Source organism: Chaetodon auriga, chromosome 19 (genome assembly GCF_051107435.1).
Source record: "Chaetodon auriga isolate fChaAug3 chromosome 19, fChaAug3.hap1, whole genome shotgun sequence".
Taxonomy (NCBI): Eukaryota; Metazoa; Chordata; class Actinopteri; order Chaetodontiformes; family Chaetodontidae; genus Chaetodon; species Chaetodon auriga.
The window spans coordinates 6,711,511-6,724,824 of record NC_135092.1 but is presented as its reverse complement, the minus strand read 5'-3'; the positions used below and the strand labels follow the sequence as shown (position 1 = coordinate 6,724,824).

General features: G+C 40.6%; 1 protein-coding gene across 1 annotated transcript; it reads right to left on the bottom strand.

Moving 5' to 3' along the window:
* Nucleotides 1-4,293: 4,293 nt before the first annotated feature.
* LOC143338479 (transmembrane protein 230-like) lies at nt 4,294-13,072 on the bottom strand. Its single transcript, XM_076758908.1, has 4 exons — nt 12,952-13,072; nt 10,189-10,303; nt 9,795-9,917; nt 4,294-5,654 (listed from the first exon to the last, which is right to left on the bottom strand). Exons 2-4 carry the CDS (start codon nt 10,288-10,290, stop codon nt 5,514-5,516), a joined length of 366 nt encoding a protein of 121 aa, XP_076615023.1. The 5' UTR covers nt 10,291-10,303; nt 12,952-13,072; the 3' UTR covers nt 4,294-5,513.
* Nucleotides 13,073-13,314: the final 242 nt, after the last annotated feature.

Below are 13,314 nucleotides of genomic sequence, written 5' to 3'. Positions count from 1 at the left end.
TGGACACTACCAAGAACCTCTCAGAGCTGAGCCTCAAGCGCCAGCAGCTTCTCAGCTCCCTGCTTTCAAATGTGAAATCATTTCAGGTGAAATTAAAGCTGTGACGAGTGCAGCTGGGAAGAGGAAACACTGCATTTTCCTACTCTGCGAGAACAAAAGCCTGCTGTGACATCTGAATATGCTGGTGAGTGTGAAAACTCCTTCAGGCATTTGAAAAATAAACAAAAGGAACTGAACATATTTACTATGTCGTTTAATGTGGAACCAGCTGATGTGCCTGAACAACCAACAACATGAAGTCACTGAGCTGCAAAACAATGACAGGCTCAAAACTCGGCAAAACAACCTCCCTCTGCTCAAGTTCTATAGGCTGTATGTACATCCTGAGGAGCTTCCCATTCTGAGGCGACACGCACTGAAGTTTGCATCTCTGTTTGGAACAACCTACGGCTGAGAGCTGCTCTTTTCAAAAGTGACTCTTGCAAAGAGTCATTTCCACTCAAGACAGAGTGACCCAAATCTGGAAAACCACCTGTGAGCAGCATCGTTATCATGACTGCCATCTGACATCAGTCCCCTCACCAAAGAGAGGCAGTTTTGGCCATCACAGAGGTTAGTGTGATATATGTGTTCAATAATTTAGGATGGCCTCCAAAGGATGTTATAAAAATTGAAGTGGCCCTTGGTGGGAAAAAGGTTCCCCTCTCCCGCTCTCTGCCAATCTTATTTCATCTGACTGTTCTTCTTGACACAGTAAACATATTTCTGTGGTTTTTTTACAGCAGCTCTTTGGAGCTCTGTTAGCTGACGTGCTTTGAAAACTCACATCAGAGCACCGATTGCCAGTCCCCCTCTTGCAGCTGAAAAATGCTGCTCATTGGCATTCAACCTGCTCTGCGGCAGTAATTGTTATTGTGATTTAGTTACTTCAGAGCTTAAGCTCTTCTCCACAAGGTGCTTACATTATTTTGTCTGCCCTCTATAAGTGTACATTTGATTTTTCAGAGCTTGCACGTGGCTTAGAAAAGCCCATTTTCAAATTCTAACACGAGCTTCCCATCACAATAGGAACCCTCTGTGTGGCTCAGTTTGATGTGCACTTAAGAGAAAATAGGACAGATTGAAGTGGGGGAAGAAAAAAGGGAAAATAAAGAGGTATCCACTGTGTGGGTATTGCATCTCTACGCTCCGAGTACAAACATTAGGTATCTTTTCTATGAATCACAGAGCAGGCAGGCAAAACCAGATGAAAGCCGCAATCTTTTCGTTGATTTAATCGATGAAATATATTTCAGTCGCATACAGACAAGAGAGGACGTCAGGGTTAAAAACATAGATGGGGCAAAGTCACTGTGTTCCAAGTTTCAAATGCCACTTCAGTGTTTTAACCAAACCAGCATTACATTACACTGCTCTTATTTAGCTTTTATCCAGTGAGCATAATGAAAAAAAAAAGTCTAGAAAAAATGATCATTTTAACATTTTTATTTATTCCTTTCCTTTAAATTATTTCTACGCAGTGATGTGCCAGTCCTGAGCTGAATGTTTTCCATGTAGCCATCTGTTTTGTGTTGACAACAGCAGAGTCTTTACATGTCAATCTGATAATCTAAGGTATCATCTGCTGTCTGTCTGCTGGTCTTCGCTGCCAAGACGGACCTTTCCCGAAAGCTCCTGCGATGTGATTGGCCGCTGTCAGATTGATTCAAGGCCTATCTGTAGTCAGGGAAATGGAGAGCTTTCACCACGTGAGTTCACCTTTTTGTGTTGTTTTTGGAGACGATGTCAAATCATTCCAACTCCAAAGTGATTTTCTCGCATTAAGTCTGTGACTTGCATCCACACCCCGAGTTAAAAGTTACATTTCCCACAAGCGGAAAAGCAGTCTTTCAGGCTGCTACCTTTAATTCTTTGCCTTAAAGTGAGCTGAAAACCTATTTTCTCAGTCAGCGTCTTACTGTGAGTGATGGGGTCATCATGAACGCACTCCTTTCTGCCAAAGCTACAAAACTTCTGCTTAATTCACGAGAGGGATTTCTGTTTTCTGTCCTTTTTTCACTAGGCTCTTCTCACTCGTTTGAAGTGGGTGGAGCTCACTTGGAAAAGGTTGATGTCACATAGTTGTACACCAATCAGCATGGAGCAACATTTGAACCAGACCCGGATGACAGTTGCTCAAAGCACACCCACGGGGTTCTGATGAAGCAGACTGAGTTTTACTATAAAAGATGCTTTTTTACTTTTTTGCTTACTTAGTTTTTTAGGGACTTTAAAGGACATTACCAGTGTGTTCAGTTGTTCCCATTCATGCCATTATAGTATTGTAGAGACTTTCGGGACATGGATAATTCATGACAGTGATCACAGTGTCTCCTTTAATGTTTGTCAAAGTTACATTATTGTCAAGTGGTGACTCAGTGAATAATTTCCGAATGAATGTCCTCTCCAACTTTATTCTAAATCAGCATTACAGCAGGCTTCATGAGAACTGCGCCGAGCTAAAGCATGCAAAAACACTGGCAAGGGCTCAGCGGCGTTTTGCATCTACTTCAGCCTGCTTGAAGTATCACATTTGAAGTGTTCGCTGCTTCCATATATTCCAGGTGGTGTCAAACAAGTTCTTGTCCTTCACAAAAAAAAGCAGCTAAAACGAATTTCCATTCACCTCCCTCTGATGATGTAAACTTATGGGAAACTGCGCCCATCTGGCACCTTAACACGCTCAATCAAACCAGAAATAGAATGTGAAATGATTCCATGAGCCTGGTGTGGGGAAGTTATGAGAATATTTCTCCCATAATCTGTGAACTAAAGATAGATACTGGTCTTAGTACAAAATCAACAGCACAAAGAGATGAGATTTCAGATTCTGTGTCTGGCTCTATTCAGATCCTTTACTAAAATAGCAATAAGATATAGTGAAAATACTCCACTGTGAGTTATAGCTCTGTGTTCGAAACCTTAATTAAGCGAAAGTATGTTGGGATTATCAGCAAAATGTACTTATAGTGTCAAAAGTTAAAGTAGTCAGTGTGCAGTAAATGGTGCCTTTCAGTGCTTTGTTATTAAATATGATGTCTTGGATTAATGTTGCTGCTGCTCTCATGTGCATGTTGCATTTTATTGCTGTAGATGTTTAAGGTTGAGCTCATTTGGACTGCTTTACATACTGTTGGGTAGTTTAATCTACTGCACTTTTTTCTATTAGATGGTGGCTGTCCTGTGAGAACCACGTATCTCTAACAAGTCAACTTTCCATGAGCACAGAGACACAAGCTGTCACACTGTTTCCTGCTTTGTGACAGTACTTTTTTCCAGCTGATCCAAAGTGGTTTATAACAGTTTGTTTGGCTTAAGAAGTGGGAGAAAGACTGAACGATGCTCTTCTTGGAACTCCAAACCATTAAAATACATACATCTGAGTGAGAAATGCCTTCAACTATTTTTTTTTTTTTTTTTTAAGGATTTAACCATTGCCATTGTTAGTGGCAGCTTTTTGAAGCAAAGTTTCCAGTTTTCCACACACGCACCATATTTTCCCTGTTTTCCCGCAGCTGCACTGGGTTAAGAACTCTTTTACACAGGTTGTCACACCATAATAACACAATAAAAACAATAAATGCCCGAGGAAAAAACAGCACAGACAGGTCGCGTAAATGATTAACAGCGCTACTAACTGGTCGTGAGCAGTGGCTGAAGCTGAGTCCAAGCTCCACAAACCCGACGCTCACGTTCACATTTTCCCATTATAATGAAAGTCCCCATAGAAACTTCATTACTGGCGTTTAAATGCATGACACAGTTCAGAGGATTGAGAGGAAATTTCGCACTCCCCAGCACGAGCTCAGAGTATTAATTTCTCATCCTTTTAAAGCTGCTGGTAGTCAGAAACACTTTCAGAATCATTAAGGCCTGTTTTTTTTCTTTTCAGTTATCACTTACCTGGAGCTCGGTTACTGGCAGCCGCTGCGGTGTTTCCTAAAAATACATCCCTTCAGTCCAGTTTGAGCCTCAGTTTGCGCCGTGCGGAGAGCAGATCACTTTTGGGCCAGCTGAACGCAGGCCTCGTCCCTTTGTGGCGCTGCAAACTACCTGAAATAAGAGCGTTTTCTTTTTAAAACCCGCCGGCAACAGGTGTTCATTTCACGTACAGGTGACAGTGAAGCATCGGCGCACCTTGCTGCGCCCTCGCTGCGCTCCTGAGAGTCCACCCCCACCTCCCAGCCCTCCTCCTCTGGCTGCTGTGCTCTTGTTATTGTCAAATAACTCAAATCACATTAAACAGAAGTTATTACCACAGTCCTTTAAGCCCTTTAATGTTTGAGGTAATGCAGATTTAACAAGTTTGTTTGTGCAGGCAGAGGATGAAAGGGTGATTTTTTTTTTTTTTAGCCCTTAATCCCCTGATGGCATCCAGTTTGGTGATAACCACAAGAGGGTGTCCTTTACCTGATGCTGGTGGCCACACCGGGACAAACTTAGACTAGTTGGACTTATGATTGTGCTTTTCTTTCTTTAATTTCTGTTCTAGACAACATTAGTAGGAAGGAAGTTCTTTATCAGTTTATTTCTATGTACTTTTACATAGAAAAAGTACATAGAAATGTGTGTGTGTTTTCATTCACCATTTGTCTCCACAGCCTACCGTCACATTCTCGTCTCAAAAGGACTCACAATCAGGTTCACAATAATGAAACCTCAGTTTCCAGATGTCTACTTTTATTTCTTAAATCAAGCAAATGTATGTAAAAAAAAACAACATCTTTCTTTGATATTCAAAACTAAATGAATATTATGCACAAATACTAATACTTCATCCAGAAAGTAAGACATTCCATTCAAAAATATACTTCTTTGACAAAGTAATCGATCTTTGGATAGTACTTCGAATATGATCCTTCAGGAGAGTTATAGCCCCCTGAGCTTTTCATGATATCATACAGTCACAATTAAATACTTGTTTAAGATACACTATGAAACAGCAGTGCAACTGTGCAAAGGACACTAATATTTCCAGTCATCCAGGTCATGGACCTTCAAGCAGTAGTTAAAGTTAAAGGCATGTGTGTAGTCTCTAAAAAATGTTACTATACCACTCATTCAAGGTTTGCTATCATGGCTTGAATGAGTGCTGAGTATTGTACATCAGCAACATGTTGCTGTCCTGTTGCAGGCAAGCAGCTGGTCTGGCATCCTCTACTCATTACAATCACAGCGAGTGTTTGGTTCCTTGTTGTTGAACATATACTGTATAAAGCCTCTAAGTTTCGTCAAGCTTTTGTGTTGAGGATACAAGCAGCCAATAAACAGAGAACTCTAGAAAAACATCTGCAGAACAGTTCAAATCCTGCACTGGCGAACAAACACCAGTGTCCATGGCAGGAGAGTGATAAAAAATTTGCCTTAATTGTTACATACATTCAGAAACTCAAAGTAAACAGCAGGCAACAGTCTCAGGATACACAGCCTGGCAAACAAGGGGATTCTCCACCAATCAGCAGCTGTCATTTGGCTCAGTCGCCAAAATCTGGGATGTCGTCGTAGGAATAGCCCCGGTAACCCTTGGCAGCGTAGTAGGCGATTCTCAAATGGTAAAATCCCGGAAGGAATACGAGTAGCCCTATGATGATGACAGGAATGGTGCGGTCTGGATGCTGAAAACAACAAGAACCTCTGGTGAACAGTTACAAGCAGACATTTCTTGGTATTAACAGGTCTACGAGCCAAAAAGCTTGGGAACATCAAATTTACCTTTGGTGCCTGTCAGACCTGATATTTAATCACAAACATTACATACAAGAATACTGCAGTTGGCAAAGAGATGCTGGAAGAAGCATCACAGTGTGTTTAATGTGCTCAGCGGGCTCTAACATACTTATCTACACATCGTCTGCCAGCATGATGAATGAAAAGAGGGTGCGGGAGGCTCACAGACGTGATGACTTCATCTGTCTGAGGTCTGGTTTCATGCAAATCATCAGTCACTCAATATACAGAGCAGCTAACCACCAGGAGGCTCAGGCCGCCTCTGTCAACACCAAGTGAAGTGTTTCATTTCACCACCAGATGGCAGTCTTGTGCACTGAGTGCCTGTAGCACACACACTTTTTTTTTTTTAAAAAAAAGGTGCACTGCTGCATTGGCCATTGGGTCTCATTTTTGCTGCCAGCAAACATGATGCCTGAGTCCTGTACAGTATGTGTTCAGCAGGTGAGTGACCGAATGAGGTGATTTTAAAGGATCAATTTCAGCTAAATGACAAAAAAGTTACAAAACAAACCATGAAATGTATGCTTCAACAGTTGGACAAAAAGAATCTTAACATAAGGCTCTTTTTTTTTCCAACCACATCTCATCGTGTTCATCCGATGGAGTTTTCTCAGTTGTCTTGAATGCAGCTCCATGTGATGACGACTGAGCCATCTACACTGGAGCGGAGCTCCATCCACTACAGAGGGCCAGGAGATGTAGATAAAAGCTTTGGAAAAAGCTAGTGAGCAGACCTTGGTTAAGATTTTCTTTTCCTTTTTAATAAGCTGTTTTTTGATTTTTCAGATTAAAATGTGACTTTTTCATTAGTCAATTGTTACTAGCACTATTAATGATAAGTTAAAATGAAGAGTTCACTTCATTTTCCTTTTACTCGCCACTGCAATGGTTGACTGTGCTCAAAGGGTATTTTCACAATGCTGAAGGCCTTGACATGAGTCCAGTTCTCCAGAAACACTGCTGTCTAATACACACATGCACCACACAAACACGCACTACAGCTGAAACCACAAAACTATTGAACCACATCCTCTGAACCCCAAAACTCATTACAACTTCTTGCAACAGAACCTGCCTTCCTGCCTGCCGGCATCACATTTTCCATTATCTATTGCTTGAACCTTGTGTAATTTGTAGTATTAGACATGCTATTCTAACTCGTGTGGGCTAATTGGCAAGTAGACGTCTTAAATACTCTGATGCTGCCTTCATGTCAGATCAAATTTTCTGCAAACACAATCTGCAGCCTGAAAAAAACATCAACATTAACCTCCTACTGACAATTACAAACATAATATGTGCAGACTCTGTCATCTCCCACATGGAGTCATGAATTAAGGAAGCAGAAACCACAGCAGGGGATCGACCAAAATTGGCACTCAAAAAGGTAGAACATATCAAAACCATTAGTGATATTCAAACACACACAAACCCATCACGGCCAGGAAAAGCAAGCAGCAGAAAGAAACACTGGCAGCGAGGCAATAAAATGTCAAGACAACTGTTCAATTACAACTATTTGACGGTAAGATTAACAACTGCGTGAGTGTTTTAATCACCGCTTGACTGAGATTTTGGAGGCTGTGTTGGCTCCATCGATGCGTGTCAAATGTAGGGCTGGGTGTCACACCGCCATACTTTTTTTTTTTGCTACTGACTGAAATGTTTACGAAGTGTAGCGTGGAATACTGTCAAGTACCGAAAGCTGTTGGAGGATGTCTTGTCAGATTAGCTGTCCTGTTTACTTATTCTATTTACTTACTTACTCTATTCTTTGATCACATAGTTCTTGATTTAAATCAAAGTGTTGCAGACTTTTGGCAGATTTCATTGCTGCAATTTTCTCGCGTGGCTGCTTATGTTTAGACAACACTGAATTTTTCATCATTTAACACTGAAAAAAAAAATAAAAAATCACAGTTACTGTCCACAAATTTAGGTATCTAACCAAGTATGAGGACTGAAACTCAGGAAGTGTACTGGCACTGGCATTGATACCCATCCATGGTCAAAAGTCAGGATCTGATAACTGGAGGAATAAAAAAACCTTTTCACTATCTTTTGCCTTACAGCACATATGTCAAACCTATTCCACAAAGGGCCGAGTGGCTGAAGGTTTTCTTTCCAACCAAGCAGCAGCACACCAGTCTTGAATCATTTCATTAGCTGATCTCAGTCTTCAGACAGCTGATTGGTCAGACTGCGTGCTCTTGACTAGTTGGAGGAAAAACCTGCAGCCACACGGCCCTTTGTGGAATAGGTTTGACATGCCTGCCTTACAGTATGAGTACACACACAATCATCATCATGGCAAAAAGTTGCCTCAAGTAATCAGAGAATACTGATCCCACACTGAGGCCTGTTCAGCAGTCAGTTAGCTTAGCACAAAGACTGGAGACAGGGGGGAAACAGCTAGCCTGGCCCTGTCCAAAGGGAACTAAGTCTGCCTACTTAGTCTCAATCAGTGAGCTTTAGAGGGGCTGCAAAGTGGATTTTGTTACCACCAGCCAGGCTAGCTGTTTCCAGCATTGACATAGGCTTAGCTAAGCTAACCAGCTGCTGGCCATAGCTTAAAGCCCCCCTCCACTTAAAAATGTATTCTTCTTCCAGTTGAATGTTTGATGCATTTGCATTTGAGTTTAAAATGTGAGGCTAGTTTTCACATTCATCTGCTGACAGTGGAAAGTTTGTCTGTGCTCAATGAAAAGTCCAATTTGAAGGGACGGGCTCACAAGCATGATATGTGAAATCACAACAAGTCTGGAAGCCAATTCTGGTCCAACATTCAATTTACACAAGTGTACTGCCTCCCGTGCACAGACACTGTGACTGGGCTTTTCAGTGAAGTAGAAGACATCTGGTGTTCAACAGTTAAGCTTTGGAAATGAAAAATAATTACACATTCATAGATTTTGGAGATATAAATGAGGCTGAAAGAGTAGAACCATTTTAAGGATTTTAACAAGATAACTGAACTTTTTTTTGTGGAAAAACCATATCAGGCACAAATTACTATTCAAAGTAGAGTATTTTATATACATTTCAGCACATGTCTGGAGGGCATCTCTAAGTGTACAGACATAAGAGTACTATCAATTTTCTCATCTAAGTCTCAGTAAAAAGTGAGGTAGCATAATTCCCAAAATGTCAAGATGCATCCAAGGCAATCTGAAGACTTGATGAATCAAGTTGCCTTCAGAGGTGTTTGGAGACACATTTTAGACACGTAAAATCCAAAATGTAAATACAAAGCTTCTCTTGTTCAGATATAGTGCATCCCTGATTCTATAAAAGCTGGCATGCTGTGTTAAAAGTGAATGCAATCATTTGCAAACCCATGTATTAATATCCTTTATACAATCATGTGTTCACAAAGTGGTGAACCTCGCTCCATCCTGACTGAGCCGTTCGAGGATGCCCCTTTCATACCCAATCATGATACTATCACCTGTTACAATGTGGAATGTTCCAAGCAGGTGTTTTTGGAGCAGTCTTTAGTTGCTGCATGAAATTCAGAGTAAGCGTATATTTACAAAAATGAATGAGGCTGATGAGGGAAAATGGTAAATGTAATACATATCAAAGTACATTAGCAAATTCTAACATTCTGTTTTATTCAAGTTTTAGACAGCGTCCCAACTTTTTTGAGAGTCAAGGTTGCAGCAACATCAACTGAGATATACTGCATCTTCCAAACAGGAATTAGACTCCGAACAGACAGGAGGGAGGCAGCTCAGACAGAAACATTTTTGTCACAAATGGATTTTCAGGGGACTTGTATTGTGGGAACAAGCCTGACAGGGTATTTACTGTCAGTTTTAAGGAACACAAACATTATGGGAGAATGTGACACGCTCAGAGACACGCTTTTTGGCAATAGAACATGAAATTGTTTTTCAACTTATATAATGGGAAAACACTTCAACTACAGTCCAACTATACTGACACCGGACATAATCTGGCACACACAATCAACGCCATTTGTCATATGAACAGATTTTATTACATTAACTGACCAAACTCACCTCGACCTTTATGGTTCCTGACAGAAGAAGAGCCCCGAAGATTATCAGTAAGGAGCCAATCAAAAACAGGAATATTGCCAGTGCAATTGCCTTGTATGGGACCTTTGGCGGGCTTTTCTTGAACTGTGAAGGGTTCAATCATTGGTCAATAAACAAAAGAGAATAAACAGACACAAACAAAAACAGACTTGTTCTTTTGCAGCCTGCTACTAGTATCTTCTCTGGTATAATCACATTGGGCTTTGGCACATTTCCAGGAAGTCATTCAATCTATTACGTGTGGTATTTAAAGGTTTACAGATTACTAGGCTCCTGATAAATCCATAGAGCTGTGTGAGGCATCAGAGACGATGTCAAGTTTGTAGAGTTACCAAAGAAGAAGAAAGTGTCTCACCTGTAAGTCTATGTAACCATCGTCATCAGCTGCCAGCCGTGAATACTTGACTTTGTTGTTGGATATTCCAGCACCCAGCATATTGCTTCTAGCTGCCTTCATTGTGGCACATGAGCTGTTTGGAAAGAGAAAGACACAGAGGTAATCATCCATAATATATCTACAGTTATCTTTAATCTCTGGCCCAACATTGCACTCTAGAACAGTATGCTGCTCACTGATTGAGAACCAGAAATCATAGGTAACTTAGGTTATATCTACCATACGATAAACAGTACTCTTATGGTGGCCGAACTTATATCTTTTAAGGACATATACTGCCATACAACCTTGCTTTAAGCCAATATCAGTATTTAAAACATTACAGTACATCTTCTATAAGGCGACTCAAGTGAAAACCTTAGGCAGAGTGTGTGGTTCGTGAAGAGAAGATGCTCATCCTCTCTTTTCATTTCCACAATGTAACTTCTCCATGAGAACGTCAGACATTTTCAGTCAGCGTCTGACACAACTTGCCAGTTAACATTCATTTTCACTGTTTAAACAAGGGCACGGTCACTGAGTGTCTCTGTTTGCAGCACACTGAGTGTTTTTGGGGACTTTTGATCCTTCTGAGTTCCTCAAAAACCTGCCCAGAAAAGGTACATTTGGTTCTTAACCCTTCATGCAACCTAAGCACACAGCAGGGAAAGAAATCATTTGTCAGTTATTTTTCAGATGAGAAAACTGAGTATTAATCTCAGACTTTTTCAGCCGTGAGGGGTCCTGCTGTTCATACCAACTACTGTTTCTTGTATTTCATTCACACAAGCCAGTCAGCATTAATGAAAACAATTTATTCACATATTAAACAGATTATCACTGGTGTCCACACACAGAGTGTGACGACACATGTGATCTGATCCTCCTCAAGGCCAAACTTTTTTTTTTTTTTATGTTGAAGATTTTGGCTCTGGGCGTCCGTGCACTTGAAATCCCCACAGGAGACTAAATCCACAGATAAAAACTGCTGTTCCTGCTTGAGCAAGAGTACGGAGGAGCTTTCAGAAACATTCTGTTATTGTGCTAGCAGCTGTCACATCAACTCGCCACAGAGCCTCTGTGATGAAGAAAGCTCCAGGTTATAGTTGTTGTGAAGTTACTGCAACAAGAGAATACTGTGGATTTAGCAAAAATGGAGAAGAGTGTTTCCGAGGCCATTTCTAGATGTCCCTATAAAAACAAAACTACAGATACGTGTGAGGATTTATTAATATTCATCTGGATTGGTTTCAGATGGAAAGGCAGAACATCTTCTGCAAATACGTTTGCACTAGATTGTTTAGATGAGGTTGATTTTGGCGCATCTTTTCATTTGGATTCAGGTTTTAACATATTCAACTAAAGCTACTGCGATGAGACGTTTGACAAAGAACCATCATGGCAGTAAGGTGACCCTGCAGAGCAGCTTCACGGCGCCTTATCATAGGTCCGTTTCTTGACCTCCACAGTAGGGATGAACAGCGTTCTTCCAAAAGATATTCCCTGTGTTTTTGTTGATGACGGTGGCAGAGAGCATAGTCTAACTGTCATCTGTATTTAATATGTTTCTCCACTCATTCACGCAGGATTTTCCTTTCATTTTTGACCTCTCTGTGAAAACTCTACTTTGTATGTGAACATGTTAAAACGAAGCTGTAAAGAAAACAGATCTACAATCACATTTTCAACCCGAGGCTGCACAGGCAAAATAACGGGGAAGAAAATCAGCTGCTCTACCGTTATCATTAACATTATTACACGTGTGTTGGTATGTGTTCAGTAACTTTATCTGAACAAACACCGTGTGCGGGTTGTTAATTTAAAAGAAATGTGTGCCGAGGACACATTTTTTCTTTTTGCCATGGTACTGCAGTATTGTAGGGCACATTCTTTATGCTAGTACTGTGTCAACATTTAAAACTGTGGTACTGTGACAACATCAGAACATGTATGAAATATTTTTGTTCCACTTGCTTAAGGTTCCCTTCAGGGCTGCAGCTGCCACTGTCATGTGCTCAGTGGAGTTTCAGGGAAACTTTGACAACCTGAGGAGGAGGACACTGTTCATTTACACACAAATCATATGGTGTGTTTTAAAGACTACTGCTGACTGAATTGTGTCTTCACGTGTAATATTTTTTTTAAATAATTCTTATACAGTAAAGGGATTTGTATTTTAATACCAGAGCTACAGTTTAAAGCAGGATTTGGAAACTGCACAGCCTCTCGGTGGTGGGCTTGTACTCGGGGAATTTGTACTGATGACGCAGTATCTAAAATCCTGGCTCCCTTTAAAATATGTGTGTACTTTTTTTTATTAACTTTCTTGCCACTGTGCCACGTTTTACCGTGTCGTTCAATAAAGTTGTATGTGATAAAATACTCAAAAGAACCGAAAGTTAATGGATAGAGTCCTGCAGCACCCCCACGACTGCTCCACATATCTAAATCACTACTACTTATGGCTAACTACCGACAACAACAACAACAAATGCATGTTAGTAGCTTCTGTGCATTAATAACAGTATGTAGCTGAGGCTTTCGTCGACCAAACATGTAAAAATGAAGATATTAGCTGCTATGTGAACTGCCGAGTTAACCTGCTTTGGTTAACTAACACTAATTACCTCATTAGCTGCAGCTTTGACGTTAGCTTCTTGAAGCTAGCTAACGTGACATGAGAGACACGAATAACAGTTACAACGATGTAAAACTTGTTTCTTCTCCTCGTTCCTCTCTTACCTTCACTTGAGGTATAACAAACACCGTAAAATGTTGGTATCGAGGGCAGACTGCTGCTCTACAGTGCCACATCTACACTGCTTTCATGATGGAAACCACTTCCTTATTTTCTGGTATTGCGCATGCGCACAAAATGTCCAATTTGTTGTGAAGTTCACCGTCCTTATGTTCAACTTGTCCATTGTTCATTGATTATCTTGATTATTATTAATTATGCAGTTAGTCGTGATTTAATGTAGCAATAACAATATAACAATAACTGTGAAATAAATATTAATAACAGCCTAATACTTTCATTTATACAGTGCGTGTGTGTGTGTGTGTGGGTGGGTGGTATAACGGTAATTGCATGGTATAATATGC

What these genes read in the sequence shown, in the direction of transcription:
- LOC143338479 (XM_076758908.1), bottom strand. Translation starts at nt 10,290, where the DNA reads ATGAAGGCAGCTAGAAGCAATATGCTGGGTGCTGGAATATCCAACAAC. An exon ending in ATGGTTACATAGACTTACAG is followed by an intron (nt 9,918 to 10,188) that starts GTGAGACACTTT and finishes AACCCTTCACAG; the next exon opens with TTCAAGAAAAGCCCGCCAAA. An exon ending in CAGGAACCATAAAGGTCGAG is followed by an intron (nt 5,655 to 9,794) that starts GTGAGTTTGGTC and finishes TGTTGTTTTCAG; the next exon opens with CATCCAGACCGCACCATTCC.